Source organism: Rhinatrema bivittatum, chromosome 10, assembly GCF_901001135.1.
Source record: "Rhinatrema bivittatum chromosome 10, aRhiBiv1.1, whole genome shotgun sequence".
Lineage (NCBI taxonomy): Eukaryota > Metazoa > Chordata > Amphibia > Gymnophiona > Rhinatrematidae > Rhinatrema > Rhinatrema bivittatum.
The window spans coordinates 28,448,448-28,468,332 of record NC_042624.1 but is presented as its reverse complement, the minus strand read 5'-3'; the positions used below and the strand labels follow the sequence as shown (position 1 = coordinate 28,468,332).

Here is a 19,885-nt window from a genome sequence, read left to right as displayed (position 1 = left end):
ATGTCTAGATTTCTTTGCGGTACAAGGTGCTCATCGGTATGCATGCATTTTCTACGCTAAGAGGATTTTGTGTGGTGGTGTTGGACCTGTTAGTGAGAACCCAACCACATGCTCCTGTACGCTTCTTTTCTGGCATCTGCTAAATGTGTTTTCCGGCTGTTGGCCTAAGGAGGAAGAGTTCGTTTTGTGCTAATGTTTAGTATCTTGGCCTTACGTAGAGGGGACACAAAACCTTATTTATTTACAGTTATTTATAGCTTGTTTTTAAAATTGCTCCTGCTAAGCGGAATACAAAAATAACATAAAACATAAGCAAAGCATATCATAACCATATGTAACTTGGAACAAATACGCTTTCAGTTGTTTCTGAAAACATTTAAAGCTCAAATCATAGGGGAGATCATTCTATAGGGTTGGACCAGTGATGGAAAAAGTTCTCTTTAGTGACCTACAAATGTTGATCTGTAAAAGATGGTACACTTATTAGATTATTACTATCTTGCATAAAGTTCTACATGGATTTAGTCCAGCCTTTATTTCAGATATGTTAACTGTTTATGAACCAGCTGTAACTTATGATCTTTAGGTAAAGCCTACTAAGTAAGCTGCAGTATCAAGGGCGCTTTCACTTGCAAACCGACAGAAGGCATGTATATTTGGGTGTGCATGCTTTGTCAGTGCACATTGGTGGGGATTGGGGGATAGAGAAATAATCTGAATTTCTTTTTGCAGATGACCTTTCTACCACCTTCCTGGACTGTGATGAACTGCTTGGATGATGTTAATTTATGATAATGCTGTATGCTCTTCCTTTAAGGTTTGAAGCCTTCGTGTCTAATGAAAAGGCTTTAATGGTTGTGAAGGAAGAGTCATTGCTGTACATCCCCCCGCCACCTCCATGTCAGCCACAGGTCAACAGAACTGAGGCTCTCAGGTCAGTATTATAAAAAGTGTAAAAGGCCATTGCCAGTATGTTTGTGCAGAATGTGCAATAAGTAGAATGGACATTTCATGTTAATTGAGGAATGTTTCTGGATATCTAAAAATAGTGGAACACAAATATGCCTCTTCCCAAAAAGGGGCATATACAATAATTCCTTCTTTGTAATCCATTTTACATACATTGTTTTGGAAAAGTGGAATAGAAGAACTAAGAAATAAGTACCTTTCATATAAAGCCCCATTATTGGAGAACTCCTACTATCTGAAAGAAATCCTGGGATTTGGTCCATGTTCCATTATCCAGAAACTGTGATTGGCTTCATGTGTTCCATTTATCCAGAAGAACTCCTATTGCTGAGAGCTTCCAATATCTGGAATGTGCTTGGTCCCAGCATTGTCAGATAAACTGTGCTCGGGGTGGTTTTGAACTCAGAACGAGAGATGTGAAGTGGAAGGGATAGAATGGGATAAACCAGTTACTATGGGTTTGATTCCCAGCCTGGGCTCCTGCTGCTGGTTCCCACCTCTATTTCTTACTGCTTAATTTGGGAGAAATTCTGATTCCAAGATCAGTCACCTGCTTTCCAATCTAATCAGGGACATTGAGCAAAATGAAGCACTTGGTGAAGTGACTTGTGCAGGGGCATATGAGAAAACCATGGCAGTGCCAGAATTACAGTGTACAAGTCCCAAGAGTTCTGTGGTCTCGCCGTCATACTGCACTTTATTCCTGTAAGAAATAATTTCAGAGGCTAGCTGGGTGGCTTAGTTGCGGCGCCCTGCAATGCCATTCAAAGGGGGACTGGTTTGATTCCTGGCTCAGGTCTTCTACTCTCGGGTTGGTGGGGAGAGGGAGTTATAACCCTTGCACAATGGCAACAGCCAGTGGCTAGATTTGGGGCCCCCGAGACCAACACTGTTGCTGCAACAAGTGAGTTACAGCAAGTTGGGAAGGGAAAAATTCTCCAGGTAGCCGCAAATGGAAATAGAATAAAGGCTCATGACGCCAGATCCCAGCCATGGTTCTGAATGAATTGCAAACCCAAAGGAGCTGGAGAAAACTGCCAGGTCAAAAAAAAAAAAAGAGAGAAAACCTTGTTGGGGATACTCTGCATGGCTTCCTGTGTTCTCCGTTTTCTAGCCCAAGCGTTGAGATGCAGATTATGCTTACCCTTTTCTATGAAATATCCTGAGTTTGTAATTGTTTCTCCTGGGCTTGATAGTCTTTGGTTGCTGGGTAACATCCCCCCTCTGCTGCCTCTGCTGTTGTGTCACCTCATTGCCATGGCGCTCACTGTGCAGTAAAGCAAAGCCAGCCCTCTGTTCCTATCACACAGTGTATTTTGTAATCCTTTCTGGCAAGAATCGCTGCTAAGTAATAATTGAGAGGTAATTATAGTCGGTAGTGTCAGGCCTGTTTAGATGTTACTAAAGCCTACAGCATAAGTGACACTGCTAGCTTCAGGAGTGACACCAGGAATTGAAAGGGCACCAGCAAAGGTTGTACCTCCAACGCAGGATTGAGATGCTTGTGGGACGGTGTAGAGGAGGGCGGGTTGTGTTTCTGCTACCTGTACTGTTTCTGTTCTGTAGCTGTGCCTCTTCTGTGCTGGGGCAGTGTATGCATGTGAGGGAAACTTGCGCTGTAATCTGTGCTGTACCAGGGCAGAGAGAGTGAGAGAGAGAGAGAATGAGGCTTTGCTGCTACTACCGTAGTGGTGGGGCAGTGTGTGAGGAAATTTTGTACTGCTGCTGCTGGTGTTGTATCTTTTGTGGATAATTGGAGATATTTGTTCTGTAAGTATTAGATTCCCTAGAGAAAATCTACATTTAATAAGTGTACCCAGTATGCTTTATAAGAAATTTAAAAAGTGATCTCTTCTCTGCATCAATCAAAACATCATCCACAGTTTGAAATTCTTTAAGCTTTGTCTTATAGTTCTCAATCATGTTTTGAAAAGTAAAAAATTGCATTATACGTAGTGGCAGCTGCATAGCTGAAGTGGTATAATGAGTATAGTCAAGTTAGGTTCTATGTGTGTTATGATTTCCGACACTTTTAAACATAGGTGATCCCAGTTGTACAGTATTTATTTATTTATTTAAAACTTTTTATATACCGGCATTAGTAAGCATATATCATACCAGTAGAGTTTTATAATGACTTGCTGGTAACATTTTTAATTGGTAAGTATTCCTTTTTTTTTTTTTTTTAACCTTTATTTGTAAATTTTTATACAGGTGTAACAAAACAGAAAGATCTTTATATAATGCTATTTGTAACAATAACCCCCCAAGAGAGCAGATAGGGAACACAAAGTCAAAGATAAATCAGAGGTTGATCCAAGGATCTGGCAATAAAAAAAACCAAAAAAACCCCAAAGCATTCCTACCTGCATCTCACCCCCCCCCCCCACCCGAGCGCTGTCCAATGTAGTCCAGAAACAATAGATACAACAGACTCAACAAACGGTGTAGGCAACGATCCGGGCTGTCACCGGTTGACAGATCCGTAATACAGGTCACCTGGGAGTTTTAGGGATAATGTGGCTTGCATCATGTGGTCTGGTGCAAAATTTTGCTGCGAGCTCGATGATCTAGCGCTTGCTAGATGTTGAGGTTTTCACCGATAAATATTTGTAAACGGCCGACTTGTGCAATTTCAACCACCAGTGTGTTAATGTCTGAGGTTCTTTAACCAACCACTGGGTAAGGATTGTCTGTTTTGCCAGTAACAGAGCTTTACTTAAAAAACTACATTGAGCTTGAAGATGCACCCCTGGTATCGTTTCCCTGATGAGATGCAATAGGCAGAATTTCGGATCCATGGGCAAATCCAACTCAAGAAGGCCGCCAAGGTAACGGAGGGCCTTAATTCAGAACTGCTGGACGGAATTACAATCCCAGAAATTGTGGCGTAGAGCTGCACAGTCCGCATCATATTTGATGCAAGTCGGTGATGCAGTCAATTTCCACTTGTAGGCCAAAAGGGGAGGAACCTAGATTCTATGCAGAAGTTTGTATTGTGTTTCCCTCAATTGCACATTTTCCACACATTTAGCTATGGCTTTAAAGCAGTGCGTGAATTGAGAGGCGGAAATCGGGCTGTGGAGATCTTGAGTCCACAGCGTCGCCAACTTGGCAGGTCCTGTCTGAGGTGCCCAAGAGAAGGAGTTTTTTCACCATACTTGAGCATGACATGCATTGCGATTGTGGTGTGAAAAACCCTTTCAAGGTACTGTGACTGGTAACTACAGTGGGGTGGCTTTTCCACATTTGTAGGAAGTGGCGAAGTTATAAATAAGTGAAAAATCCAGTATGGAATATCCCATATGTTGTTTGTAATTCCGTAAAGGATAAAAGGTGGTTTCCAGTGGGGTCAACCAGTTGGTGAATGTGTGTGAGGCCAGCCCCTTTCCACAGAGTAAACACAGAGTTTTCCCAGCTGGGAGAGAATGTCGGTAGCCCCCTAATGGTTGCAAACGTCGTTCCATCGGGTAGCGAGGGTGAGGGGCAGCCCACTAGCATCGGGTGCCCTGAGAGACAATCCCGGGCTGAAACAAACATAAAAAAAAATGAAAAAGAATCGCCATGAAACTGAAACTGACAACGGAGGGAGTCCTCAGAGAGAATGAGACCCGCCCACAAAATGACATCATCATGCTAACGGCAGAGCCGGTAAAAGACGCCGTTCCCCTTTGTGCTCCCCTTCGTGCTAACTTTCGTGCTTTGTGTAAAATAAGTTTAGTTATGTTTGTTATTTAATTAACCTCTATTAAGCTATCTAAAAAGTTTGCTTTTACATTGTTAATTCTAGATGTTCTATGTATCCGACTAAGGAATTATATTTCCTGCTTGTTCAGTTTGCAGTGTAAACCAGCCTGATTTGCATTTTATGCAAGAAGGTCGGTATATAAAAATTATAAATATAAATAAATAAATAAATAAATAAATGTCATAGTATGCCACGGAACATGTAGTTGGGTACACAGCCTTTTCCACGCAGAGCGGCAGGCCATGACGTAGGGAAATTCAAGAACATGGAGGGGTAAGGCAGCTTCGGAGCTACTAGTAGATTGCACAATTCAAAAGGCTGACACCAGTCCCGAAGTAGAGTTTTGGGTATCAGAGTGTTAGTGGCTCCCGTCCCGTCCCGTCCAGAGCAAGTTGGCAACATTATATACGTGAATGTTGGGGCACATCTGACCTCCTTCAGCCAATGGACGCATTAATGCTGCCAGGCCAATTCGTGCTTTTTTGTTTCGCCAGAGGAAGCCACGAAGCGCCTTGTTTAGTTCGGTAACATGCAGATATTGAATCCATACTGGTAGCATGTGCAGGATGTATAACCACTTTGGCAGTTCAATCATTTTGAAGAGCTGTATTCATCCAGATAAGGATAATGGGAGGGACATCCAGTCTTTCAATTTCTGCTTAGTCTTAATGAGCAAAGGAAGAATGTTGGCAGTGTATAAATTACAAATATCGATCAGGATGTGTATCCCCAAGTACTTCATTGTGATGGTAACCCATTTCAGGAGAAAGATTCCAGGCCAGGTCGCGCTTACCTGGCCAGTAACATCTATAGCCTCTGATTTGACCATGTTGATCTTTAATCCAGAGAATTGGCCAAATCGAGTCTGTAACTCTAAGACCCTACGTTGTGAAGTAATTGGGTTCACTACAAAAATGAGCACATCGTCAGCAAATGCAGCAACTTTAAAACTTGTTCTGCCCACTTGCATACCTTCTATGCTTATGTCAGCATTGATAGCCCTTAGTAAAGGATCTAACGTCAGAATATACAACAAAGGGGAAAGGGAGCACCCTTGTCTGACCCCTCTATGGATCGCAAATGGAGAGGACACCAGACTATTGGCTACAATAATAGACTGCAGTTGTTGATACAATTGTGAAATATTCTGAAGGATCTCCCCCTGAATCCGAATCTCTGTAAAGCAGAGAACAGATAATCCCAAGCCACCCAGTTGAACACTTTTTCTGCGTCAAATCCTACGGCTAATGCCGGAATGCCCCTTGACTTACAATGAGTCATGGCCACCCATAGACTGATCAGATGCTTGCAAGCCTTACTACCTTTCACAAAGCCGACTTGGCTATCTGATATTAAATGGGGTAAAATCCCACTCATTCTTATGGCCAGTATCCTAGCGAATAGTTTAACATAATTTAACAGGGAAATGGGTCTATAGGATGCTGGGTTTAACGGATCCTTACCATCTTTAGGGAGAACTGTGATATATGCTGTGGTGGCTTCCATAGTAAACCCCTTTTGAGAGACCGCAGCAAAGTAAAGCCGCAGGGAATCACCGATGTCAGACTTTAACAATGTATAATAGTCAGCCTTTAAACCATCGGGACCTGGTGCTTTGTGAGATTGGCTAGACCCAATACTCTCGGCTATGCGAACCAATCTTTTTTTGTTTAGTGTAATAATTTGTGCTAAATGTGTAAAAAAAAACAAACAAACAAACAAAAAAACAAAACAAAACAATGCTGATGTGAATTTGGGGCATAGACACTACATAGAGTGGTTTCAACGCCAAATAGTTTCCCCCGTCACTAATAGCTGCCCTCATTGTCAGAAATCATGCGGGCGTCCTCAAAAACTATATGCTTCCCTAGTAAGATTGCAACACCCGCTTTCCTGTTCCATGCAGGGGAGTAAAGCACCGTCCCCACCCAATCCCAAGTTAATTTTTGACTTTCCACTGCTGTTAAATGCGTCTCTTGCAAAAATGCGATTTGTGCTTTATGCCGGCGCAACGATTGCAGTATTTTTGCCCTTTTTACAGGAGATCCAAGACCTGCTACATTCCATGATATACACCTTAGCCTTTCAGCCATAATCCTTAGGCAGGGTGGTAAGGTAATTGCTAGTATTGCCGCAAATGGAAAACCATGTGGGATACCCCTCCCACCCTAGAGGTGCCACCATTGGGTCGACCTGGTAACCCAGTTGTGTCCGTTTCCGTCTTGAGAACCTATGAATTTGTCCCCAGTATTGAAAACGATGCCTACTTAGAGAAACCTCAGCGCTACCCCGTTTCCCACCCATACCCCCAGCCCCAACTGTGTAACATCACATATATCCTCCATATAACAGAGGTAGGAGACCTCTTGATTAACCCTACCTGCTCCCCCGCCAGATTGTGGATAGTACAATGAGGGGGCCAAACCTTGCAGCAGTGAATGAACCAACTTTTTTTTTCGCTTTTAAAGCAACACTCTTAACAATATGTGTAAAACAAACAGAGCAAGATAAACATTAAGAACATAAGAACATGCCATACTGGGTCAGACCAAGGGTCCATCAAGCCCAGCATCCTGTTTCCAACAGTGGCCAATCCAGGCCATAAGAACCTGGCAAGTACCCAAAAACTAAGTCTATTCCATGTTACCATTGCTAATGGCAGTGGCTATTCTCTAAGTCAGGGGTCAGGAACCTTTTTGGCTGAGAGAGCCATAAACGCCACATATTTTAAAATGTAATTCCATGAGAGCCATACAATATGTTTAAAACTAAATACAAGTAAATGTGTGCATTTTATGTAAGATCACACTTTTAAAGTACAATAAGTCTCTGAAAATATTACACCAGGCCTTAAGACACCAATACATCTCCTATTAGGAAAACGGACCAAGTCAGGCTGCTATAGAGTCCTACACAGAAACTACACGCCAGCAGAAAACCTCACCTGAATCACGTGCTGTCCCTCACCTAACATAGAATAAAGAGACCAAAACGCATAACAAGAAGCATGCAGACAAAAACTGAATTGGAAACTGCAACAAGCCAGAGTCTCTGTATGCAGTGTAACAAAGGAAAAAAGAAACATCACACATCCTTATAAAACAAATCAAGAAATATAAAATCATCAGCAGTAAAACTGTACTAACAAAAAGAACATATTTCGAAACAGCTGATGAGTGGAATATCCAATAATTAAAAACTCATGTAAAACATTTCCAGATACCAACAAAATATTTCAAAATAGCAGACACAAAGATCCAGTAATGAAAAATAATAAGGATACAAAAATTTTTTTGCTCTGCATACCTGGGAACGTTTGATATCCAGGTGTCCTGAGATTGTTCTGAATTAGCAGGAGGTGGGGTGGTTTGCTTGGAACTTTCTCCTCTCTCAGTCACATACCAGCGCTCTCTCTCACACTGGCTCTCAATGACACACCTATACACACATGCTCTCAGTCACTCACATATACAAATGTTTTTTCTCTCTCACTTATATAGGCTCTTAATTACACATTTACACACATGCTGTCTATCTTTTCACGCTTACACACACACAGGCTTTCAATCACATAAATGCATGCTGTCTTTTTCTCTCACACACAGACTCTCATTCACATGCTTACAAACATGTCCTCTCTTTCTCTCATTTACACACAGGCTCTCAATCACATACTCACATGCTCCCTCACCTAAATCAGCTCTCAATCACACACATACACACATGGTCTCTCTCTCTCATTTAAACACAGGCTCTCAATCACATACTCACATGCTCCCTCGCCTAAATCAGCTCTCAATCACACAGACACACATGGTCTCTCTCTCTCATTTAAACACAGGCTCTCAATCACATACTCACATGCTCCATCACCTAAACCAGCTGTCAATCAGACACAGACACACATGATCTCTCTCTTACTTATACACACAGGCTCTTAATCATACATACACATGATCTCTCTCACACACAAAGGATCTCAATCATACACACATACTCTTTCAAACAAACAGGTTTTCAATTACAAACTTACACATACAGGTTCCCAATGGTAAACTTACATTCATGCTCTCTCTCTCACAGGCAGGATCTCAATCACAGACATACTCTCTTTCACATATACAGGCTCTCAATCATTCACATACATGCAATCTCTCACTCACACACACAGGATCTCAAACACACATGCTTGCTCGCTCATTCATTCACTCTCTCTCTCCCCTTTCCCCCCCCCCCCCCCGGGAACTCGCGGCAGCAGCAGCCACCTCCCAACGCTAACCTCCTTCATTTTCAGCCCTCGCGGAGGCGAAGGCGGAGTCCCATCGGCCGCGGTTGAAGATTTTCATTTTCCTCCGAGCCGCGCTGCAGTCTTCTTCCCGTCGGACACTAGCGTGCCTGCGCGGGTCTTCCCGCGCAGGCACCCGATGCTCTCCACTTCCTCTTCCGGGCCGCGGGAAGAAGAGAGCACCGGCGTGCTCTCTTCTTCCCGCGGCCCGGAAGAGGAAGTGGAGAGCATCGGGTGCCTGCGCGGGAAGACCCGCGCAGGCACCCGATGACTCCAGCACTGGCACCCGGCTGTCACCCGATGACTCCCGCGCAGGCACCCGGATGACTCCAGTCGGCGTGCTCTCTTCTCCTCCCCCCCGCGGCCCGGAAGAGGAAGTGGTGAGCATCGGGTGCCTGCGCGGAAGAAGAGACCACGCTAGTGTGGTCTCTTCTTCCCGCGCAGGCACCCGATGCTCTCCACTTCCTCTTCCGGGCCGCGGGGGGGGGGGGGGGAGAGAAGAGAGCACGCCGGTGCCGCTGACTCCAGCTTTCCTGCCGCGTTCCGCCCGGGCTGACAGCATTTTAAGCCCGGGCGGCGGAGGACCGGGGAGCAGCTGGGTCAGCGGGGAACCGCGAAGTATGGCGACACTTGTCTGCGAGCCAGATGCAGCCCTCAAAAGAGCCATATCTGGCTCGCGAGCCATGGGTTCCCGACCCCTGCTCTAAGTGAACTTAATAGCAGGTAATGGACTTCTCCTCCAAGAACTTAACCAATCCTTTTTTGAACACAGCTATACTAACTGCACTAACCACATTCTCTGGCAACAAATTCCAGAGTTTAATTGTGCGTTGAGTGAAAAAGAACTTTCTCCGATTTAGTTTTAAATGTGCCACATGCTAACTTCATGGAGTGCCCCCTAGTCTTTCTATTATCCGAAACAGTAAATAACCGATTCACATCTACCCGTTCTAGACCTCTCATGATTTTAAACACCTCTATCATATCCCCCCTCAGCTGTCTCACCAGGTTTGAGCAATGGTTTCCTCAATTGCACATCTCTGGGGAGGTACCCATTGAGGACATGTGTAAATCTGCTCCCTGGTCATTGGTGCATCTCTTCCCATCACATTACTGCTCGGATAGCCTGACTACCTTGGACAGTGCGGTTGGACAGGCATTGCTGCACTATATGCTACAAATATAGTCTGCTTAACACTGGATGCTGGGTTGCCCACCAGTAAATGCTCTGCTGCAGCCCTTAGCTTGGGACTCCCCTCAGATCTTGCTTATTGTAATAGTGTTCTCCATAGATAGCAGGATGCATGAGCCATGAGATGCCCACCTCTTCCTCCCTGGAGAGTAGACTATACTTCTAGCTTTGACAAAGAGTGAGGAGACTTTGAGGCTACGCCCGTATGGGAACTCCTGGACATGCTCAATATAGCTCAAAGCTGTAATAGCTTGGAGAGAGAAATCTGCTCAGTACTGCCAGATGATGTCACCCACAGATCATGGCTAATTCATCTTGCTATCTATGGAAAATACCATTTATGGTAAACTTACTTTTCCAATTAAAAAAAAAAGTTTGAACACAAAAAGAAAACCAAAGAATTTGGATATGATGGGTATAAAAGTGAGTACAATTTTGTTTTAGAGTATTTATTTTTCTTTTCTTTTTGAGACCTCACTCTGAAGGCTTTCTCCTTGTTTATATTAGCATCGGAGGTCTTATGCTTTAGGAAGTCTTGTTGAGTCCCTGTGCAACTGTCCTCAGAGTAGCATATGAGTAGGATACCTCTCACTGCCTGCTCCTCTGTGGAGAAAGCTATGGACCTACTATTTAGATTTGAAAGCAGCTTACAGCTATTTTTTTCTGAGAATTTTGGTCTGGTGATGAAAGGAACTGTCAAATGAAGATGTTTTGTTCCATTGTTTGATAGAACTTGCCCCTCGGTCATTTGGCTGGGAAGTTTTAGAAAGCTTGTCATACATCACAAAACCATTTATGGGTGTTAAATTCAGCTTGAAAGAATATTTTTGTAAAGTTATTCATAACAGTGTAACCTGGTTACTGAAACCTCATAGCTTTGGACTTCTGTAATATAATGCTAGTTTACGACAGATGTCTCAAATATATTTGTGCATGCTGGTAATTGAAAGGTCTTCAACTTAAATAAAAGGGTGTTTGGAATCCTGTACAGATCAGTGGAATGAGGGGCACAGGGAATTGTGTAATATCGGTGGCTGCCAACTCTCTACTCCCACTCCCCTAACCATGCATCCACCATCTTCCCCTGGACTATTTCCAGGATTTTATTTTGGGAGACTATTATTTTTCAAACAACAAAATCAATTTTCCAGCCTTAGAATGCCTGACTCCAGTTTATGGTTTTATTTTCCATCAGTAAGCAGGCTGAATTAGCCATTACATGTGATGTCTTCCGGCCATACCTAACAGACTCATCTCTCCAAGTGAGTAGAGCTTTGAGCTATACTGAGCATGTGCAGAAATTCCCACGTGGGCATTGCCTCGTGAGCCCCCTCAGTTATTTTTTGTCCAAGCACTTGCATGGGTTTGTACCCTTTCTCCTCAAAATTTTTTCATAGAATCATACAAACTCAAATTTTTTCTTTTAGTTGCCTACCTGCCTCTGCAGTCCCACAAAAGCATATTTCAGTGCTACTACAAAAAAAAAGGAAAAGGATTTTTTATTCTCAGGCCTTACCTTCCACAGTATGTTGCAGAGAAAAGAGCCAAAGGTAAGCAGTGCATCTGTGGAACGGTAATGTCTATACCTGATGGCCATGAGCTGTGCTATATTTCCTTGGTCGGGAGCATGACCAACAAAACTGTTTTGCTTGTGAGCGGATGTCCCCATGCTCAAGGCGCCCCAGAGCACACCAAATTGAGGAGCTGCATAAATTTTTGAGGAGTCTCAGGGGTCCTCATCCCAAAGTGCAGTGTTATCTGCTTTACCGGATAAAGACTTGAGCAGCAGTTCCTCCAAGACTACCCAGTTGACACAGGCCAAAGCAGTGGGGTCATTTAATCAGCCACCTAGCATTAAAGAAAGTGCAATCTGTTATTTGAATCTGAGCCATTGTTGAAGAAACACAAACGCTCAAAGCGAGGTGCATTGGCTCTAGCACAGTCCACACAACCATCATCAGTGCCGTAGGTTCACAATGCTTTAGCATACATGGAGCGGGATGCATCAATACGCTCGACGCAGGATTCCTTAATGTGTGCAGTGCATGGACGCATATGATGCATGGACACATCCACATGATACATTGACACACTCAATGCAAATTCCATCAAAACACTCGGCACATCGATTGTGAGTTTAGGGGGGAGGAGCCAAGATGGCCGCGGCTTGTAGACGCTGAACTGAGTAGCTCCGCAGATCGCTTGTTTTTTCCTTTCCTCAAATATCTTTCGGAGAATTTAAATTTTGACTGAAATGCCTCGCAAGGGCAAGGTAAGGGTATATCCCTCAAACCTACCTAGCCCGGCGGGGCAACGTTACATCACTGAGTTCGCGTCGGTATCTCCAATTGTGGGAACTCCTAACGCCGCTGCGGTGGAGCCGAGAGAAGCGGCAATATCGCCTGGCGAGATTTCTTTGAGCCCACCAGTACCTCGAGGCCTGCTGAGTAGCTCTCCCCTCCGTCTGAGCAGTGGAGCTGTAACCCCGGACGCAAAGTTAGTTGCGGGAGAACAACGTGAGGTATCTACTGCCCAGATTGGAGCAGGGTCCACCCTCCCCCACCTGTTGGAGGTATGTGAAATGCCCGCGGGGACTTTGGCAAGCGCGGGCAATGAATCTCTGGGGACATCGAGAGAAAACCCACAGGGGGAATTAGGGGGAAATATTCTGCGACCCCTGGAGTTTGAAAAACCAGCAGTTATAACTCTGGAAGCCATATGGGAACTAATGGCTACCATGGCCCGTACTCTGAATACTCAATCTCAAATGATGGGCAAATTTGAAATTAAAGTCGAATCTGTGCAAAAAGAACATCTGCAGTCGATTCAAGACCATACAAACTGCATTCAAGATTTAACTACTAAAGTAAACCAGACACAGTCCCTTAATTCCTCAATAATGAAGGATTGTATAATATCTCAAAGGAGGCTGGAGTCAGTTGAAAATTATTTGCGTTGTTCAAATGCAAGATTGGTCAATTTCCCTAAAGTAATGGGTGAGCCAGTTTTGGTGATTTTCAAACGTTTTGCAATGGAATCTCTCAAGATTGAAGCTGCAAAGGTACTGACTGTGAAAAAACTCTTCTTTCTTAGGAGTAGTTTACAGATTTCCACGGGAGGAGAAAGAGAGGATTCCAATAATTTGACACAATATCTGGAGAACTCTGAAATGGAAATCACGGAAAGGGCCACCCTGTTTGTCCAATTTTACACAGAAATAGAGAAAAATTTCCTGATGAAAGCATTTTTCCAGAATATTAATAATGATTTCATGGGAGGGGTAGTGAGGGTCTATCCAGACCTCTCGCGTCCCACCCAACAGCGTAGGAGGTTGTTCTTAGCTATGTGTCCGGAGGTTTTGGCCAAAGGGGCTAGCTTTGCCCTCCGTTTTCCTTGTAGATGTATTGTAAAACATGCTGGAAATATATATGTTTTCTTTATGCCAGATCAACTGAGAAAGTTTTTGGATGGAAGGGCCACAAGTTGATTACTTGAGGTTAAAATGAAAGAGAATATCAAGCCTGTTAAGTATAAATATTTGTTTCAATTATGTACTTCTCTGTTTTTCCTTTGGTTTCATTCCCCCTTTTTTTTTTCCTATGAAAAACAAATGAATATGTTTGAAGTAATCCATTATATATGAGTATAAATATTCTGGAAATGTACATGTTTCTTTTTTAACATTTTCTGTAATTTCAGCCAAGGTATATTCCTTGTAATTATTTTGAAAAATTCATAAATAAAGAATAAAAAAAACAAAACAAAACACTCGGCACATCATGTTTTGAGGTTCCTAATGCGGGTCACTCACATACATTTGCATGCTGCATCAACACATGCCATACCAATACATACTATCTTGGTGCACTTGATACATGATGCACCGAAGACCCAGCTACACACCCTGACAATGCATTCCAAAGTTTCATCACTTCGTCTCACTGATATATCTGGTTTACTGGTGTTGGGCCACAATGCAGGATCACTTAGCGCAGCACTGTTACAGTTAATACCTCCATAAATTGGGATAATATCCCTAGCTGCACTCAGTCGAAATTGTCAAAATCATCTAAGCATACAATTCTTCAGTCTGCTTTACCAATGAAGTTATATACAACTCACCCCAGATTTTTTGGGAAAGCAATAAAGTAACCCCTACCTCTTCCAATAACCAGAGCACTTTCTCCACCTTGGCTATTGGAAGAGGGGTTTCAGCTGAAAACACTGGACTCCATATATTGCACAGTTCCACTTCTGGGTGATCATAGTTCCAGATACAGGATCCTGGTATCTGAAAAGGATATTCTACCACCTATTGCAGACCAGGGGGCATATCAAGCTCTGGATCAAATTAACCATTTTGGTAAAAACTCTAAGGAGTTTAGCTATAGAACTAAACAAATCCTCGGAACCAATACATCTGGCTTCTTTATTGTCCCACACTATTGCAGTGGAGTCTAGCCAGTTCGAAGTGATGGATTGCTCCTGTTCAGCTGGAGGAGCCGCCTCTTCACCGTCGTCATCATTACAATCCTGAGTGAGTGACCCCATTCCAGTGAGTTTGGAAGAAGACACTACTGACATATCTTCTGATCCATTGCTGGAGCCAACAGACCATACTTCATCTCCAGAGCTCCTTTGAGTTCATCAAGAAGGTGGGATTGACCCCCTGTGTCCACATTCATAAGGACAAAGATCCTTGATCTGAGCTTCTTGGTCTCCCCCCAAATTCTTGATGTCATGGGCAGTCTCCCCATGTCACGGTCTCACCAGCAGAGCGCATCAGTGAGCCTAACTCATAGCTACCCTAGCCACCTCCTCGCTGATCACATGAAATAGTAGTTCCAGGCCAACTTAACCCAGCGTGTCTAATCCCTCCTTGCCTCTTTCATGGAATCACCTCGACTCCTTGACCTGGCCAGCCTTGTCTTACTATGCTTTGCCTTGAGGCCTACCTGTCCTGCCTTGCCTTTGGCCTACCCACGTCTTCTGCCTTGCCTTGTGGCTTCTCTTGGCCTTCTGCCCTGCTCTGTAGCCTACCTTGCCTTCCTGCATTGCTCAGTAGCCTTCTGGGCTTATCTGTCCTGCCTTGCAGCCTTCAACCTACTAGGGTTCCCTTGCCCTGTTTCATGCCCTGTTGGACATTTGTTTACTATTGCATGTCCTAGTCCTGTCCTTGTCTTGTCCAATCTTGCCTTGTTATTTCCCGTCCTTGTTTTGGCCTATCCTTGTTTGGTCCTTGTCCTGCCAGTCCAGTTCAGCCTTTGTCTGTTTCCCAGGTTTTCCCCATGTCCTTAGTTCTAGCGCACCTTTATCCTGTCCCTGCCTGTACTCCCCTTACTTTTCAATATATTTATAAATGATCTGGAAAGAAATACGACGAGTGAGATAATCAAATTTGCAGATGATACAAAATTGTTAAATCACAAGCAGATTGTGATAAATTGCAGGAAGACCTTGTGAGACTGGAAAATTGGGCATAAAAATGGCAGATGAAATTTAATGTGGATAAGTGCAAGGTGATGTATATAGGGAAAAATAACCCATGCTATAGTTACACAATGTTAGGTTCCATATTAGGTGCTACAACCCAAGAAAGAGATCTAGGTGTCATAGTGGATAACACATTGAAATCGTCGGTACAGTGTGCTACGGCAGTCAAAAAAGCAAACAGAATGTTGGGAATTATTAGGAAGGGAATGGTGAATAAAATGGAAAATGTCATAATGCCTCTGTATCGCTCCATGGTGAGACCGCACCTTGAATACTGTGTACAATTCTGGTCGCCGCATCTCAAAAAAGATATAATTGCAATGGAGAAGGTACAGAGAAGGGCTACCAAAATGATAAGGGGAATGGAACAACTCCCCTATGAGGAAAGACTAAAGAGGTTAGGACTTTTCAGCTTGGAGAAGAGACGGCTGAGGTGGGATATGATAGTGGTGTTTAAAATCATGAGAGGTCTAGAACGGGTAGATGTGAATCGGTTATTTACTCTTTCGGATAATAGAAAGACTAGGGGGCACTCCATGAATTTAGCATGTGGCACATTTAAAACTAATTGGAGAAAGTTCTTTTTCACTCAACGCACAATTAAACTCTGGAATTTGTTGCCAGGGGATGTTGTTAGTGCAGTTAGTATAGCTGTGTTTAAAAAAGGATTGGATAAGTTCTTGGAGGAGAAGTCCATTACCTGCTATTAATTGAGTTGATTTAGAAAATAGCCACAGCTATTACTAGCATCAGTAACATGGAATATATTTACTTTTTGGGTACTTGCCAGGTTCTTATGACCTGGATTGGCCACTGTTGGACACAGAATGCTGGACTTGATGGACTCTTGGTCTGACCCAGTATGGCATGTTCTTACCCTCATATTCTAGATCCAGCTCTCAGCCTGTGTTGGAATCCAGCTCCCAGTCAGTATCTGGCTCCACCACCAGTCATGATATTTGGGTCTGGGGGCCGGTAGGTCTTGACTTCTAGCAAAGGGCTGAGCTTGTGGGGGAGGGGGTTGGTTAGGCAGAAAATCACCTCTAGTTCTGCCTTGCAGTTCTGTGTCACTTCTGTGGGGGTGCTCCCTGATTCCAGCCTGCCAAACTGTGAGGCTAACAATATTGGTGGGTAGTACACTAAACAAATACTAATGAAAATTAGAAAATAAAATCACCCTCTCATAGGCAGAGCCTTTACCAAGGTGTTCTACTGCCTTAGAATAAATGCTTTTATAAATAATTAACAACCTCTTTTCCTGCCTCTCAACTGAGAGATTGCAGGGTAGCTATCAACACATACTTGGTTTTGTAAAACATTGACTGAGTCTGTGAGCCATGACTCAGTTATACAAAGAAAATCCGGTTGCCATTAGTTAATAAATCACACAGCACTGGACTCTTTTTCTTAACTGATTGCCCATTAATTAACAAAAATTTTAGGCTTTTAGGAACAACCAGTTGAGAATGTGTTTTCAGACCAATTGGTACCAGATTCCTACACCTAGCATCCTGCTTAACATAACCATGAAATAGTTCCCCATTTCTTCCTTTCTCGAGAACCACAGTAATCAGATGTCCTAATGGGACATAAATATCTTCTCCCAACCAACTCACAACAGGGGAATGGTCTTGGCCGTCAGCATGCATGAAAGAGTACATAACGAAGTTCCTTTGTTTTGCACCTTTGTGAACATGATGGAGCGTACATCACCGGCTTCATCGACTGGCTCTTCACCTGCCCCCTCCCCCCCCCCAATCAATACGGGGCTAGAAGCCATTGGTGACGGGAGCTGGCTGATGGGAAGACTGAGACAGTCCCGCTGCATGGGGCCAAAGTAGAACTTAGACCAGTTCTTCTGGCAGGCGTAGGATAGGGTAGACAAGTAGGTGTGAAAGCATGCTAAAGGCTCCGGTGTCATCGGCTGGCTCTTCGCCCTTCCCTCCTGTGCAGATGTGTAGCCTCTGCTCCCTCCTCCTCCTCCTGGTCCACATGTAGATAAGGACATCTCTCAAATATCACTTCTCTCTTATTCCTTCATCTTACCTTGCATTTCTTCCTTCTGCCTGCTCTTCCAGAAATGTTTCCCAGTCTTTGATGAGGAGAGAGCCACGGCAGGGGCAAGTAGGGTACATTCCATCTCATTCCCATCAGGCACCTACTGCTGCTACAGATGTTTTACAGGAGGACATAACAGTGACACTTCCTGCAGACCAGCACAGGCTGGAGCCATCTGCTGCTTCTGCAGCCCTGCAGTGACTCAGGCCAGAGAGTAAGGGAAGAGGGGCCTGATCCCCCCTATAAGATGTATCATGGAATGTAGCAGCTATTTATCCATAGTACAGGGCACCCGCCACCAATTCCTCTTTGTACAGATGCCTGTGGAGTGTTATTTATGGTATTCAGCACTTAATTATTTGCAGTGCAGGAAAACTGGGGAGTTTAAAATGATCCTCTGCTAATATTTATTTACATAGCCTTATTTTACAGGGAGTAGAGCATAAGTGACTGCATTAAGAGTGTGTAATTTTAATTCAGAAATCACTGTCTGCCTTTATTTGTAAGCCATAGAGGGTAGTGAATAAGGTTAGGATTTTGCTTGATTTCAGGAGAGGATATTAATATCTGGGTGCCCTTTCTGGGTAGCTGCTCTTCAGTTCTCTTCTCACTGCACCATCTCTTTTCCAGGCTGACCCATGAGTTGAGAGGTTGGGTTCACAGGCATGAGGTGGAGAGAACAAAGTCCCGACGGATGTCCAACAGCCAACAGAAAACCCGGCTGGTACAGGTATGCTTATATTACTCACCTCCCCACATAGGCAACAGTTATCCTCGTTTCCCGCTCTTGAGGTCCACTTTTCCTCTTTGCGGATCCTATATAGCTGTATATTTAGTTTTTTCTTCTAATTGCGTAAATGCCCTCTATATGGTAATCTAGGAGGAGGTGAAAGGAAAGACACATTTTCACTTTCTGTTGTGTGATGGGGGAGGCGGGCATCAAAGAGAGAGATGGGTCTGCACAACCTTGCTCTGTTCCTCACAAAAGTCCTGATATGATTTGGTCAGGGTATTGAGGCAAACATTTAGCAGAGCCATGTAGAGAGGATCAGGTGGATAGTAGATAAGGTACAGTAAGGAAGGATTGCATGTACACATTCGGCCTTCCAATGCCTTTTCTGTGCCCAGAATAGTTGTAACATCCATTCCATGTAGTATAAGGTTACCATTCGCACAGCATACATTTATTAACAATCAACTGACATGAAAAAGAGTATATTAAATTATTACATTTATTAACAGATATTCACCTTTTGTCCCAATAAACTGACATGAAAATGACTATATAAAACTAAAGGATTTGTCATGCCAGTCCCCTGCCTCATTCTGTCTCTAGACTCCATGTTCATGTTTTTAATCACCTCACAGAGAGAAAATTATGGGTAAAGGATCTTGTCAACTTTAACAAAAACATTCATTGCTTCCCATGGATCCCACAAATGTAGGCTGCTAGTCGGGATGGAGCCAGGAAGCCCGCGCTCCCTGTGCTTATCATCTGTAGGGCTGTGCTGCCTCTGGCACACCAGTGTCCCGTAAGGGGTCCCTTGACAAAAACCATTCTCCACCACTGGTCCAGAGATCACTTCTATGCAGTGCCTTGTAAAACAATTCCAAGCATGACCTGGGGATTTCTGGTTACTCTCTGTTGTGTCAGGTACAAACTTAGGGCCAGATTCATTAAGGCTTTTCTCCCATTTTGTGTCTGTGGCAAAAGCCCTTAGTGAATCAGATACTTAGATTGTAAGCCCTCTGGGGACAGGGAAATACCTGACAAAAAGCAGAATATTAAAGAAAAAATAAAAAACCTCGGCAAGGGGAGCTGAAGAATCAGCATTGCTTCTTGTACAGTACTGTGATATGGACTTGAATGCTGATTGAAATCTGATTGGCTAATGAAGCTGTATTGTGATATCACACTCACAGGGAAGAAATATGATAGCAGACAGGGGAGAGCACCTTTGTACATTAGAATAGATATGTAAAAGTCTAAAAGGGGATGGAAAGGGGCCAGAGTGGAGTTGCAGACGTGTAGCATAAGAAACTGCTATAAAGGAGCCTGCCTGAGAGAGTTGTTACTGTCCCCCGAGCTCCCTCAGGCAGGAGAAGGACAGCCAAGCCCGGGGTCCTGCGACGACTCTTT

General features: G+C 43.7%; 1 protein-coding gene across 1 annotated transcript in view; it reads left to right on the top strand.

Moving 5' to 3' along the window:
* ATF6 (activating transcription factor 6) overlaps window positions 1-19,885 on the top strand; it is a 326,336-nt gene that overhangs the window by 106,581 nt on the left and 199,870 nt on the right. Inside the window, exons 11-12 of the mRNA XM_029617629.1 lie at window positions 818-934; window positions 18,376-18,475. Of these exons, the coding sequence (XP_029473489.1) occupies window positions 818-934; window positions 18,376-18,475 (217 nt within the window). The remainder of the gene's footprint in view (window positions 1-817; window positions 935-18,375; window positions 18,476-19,885) is intronic.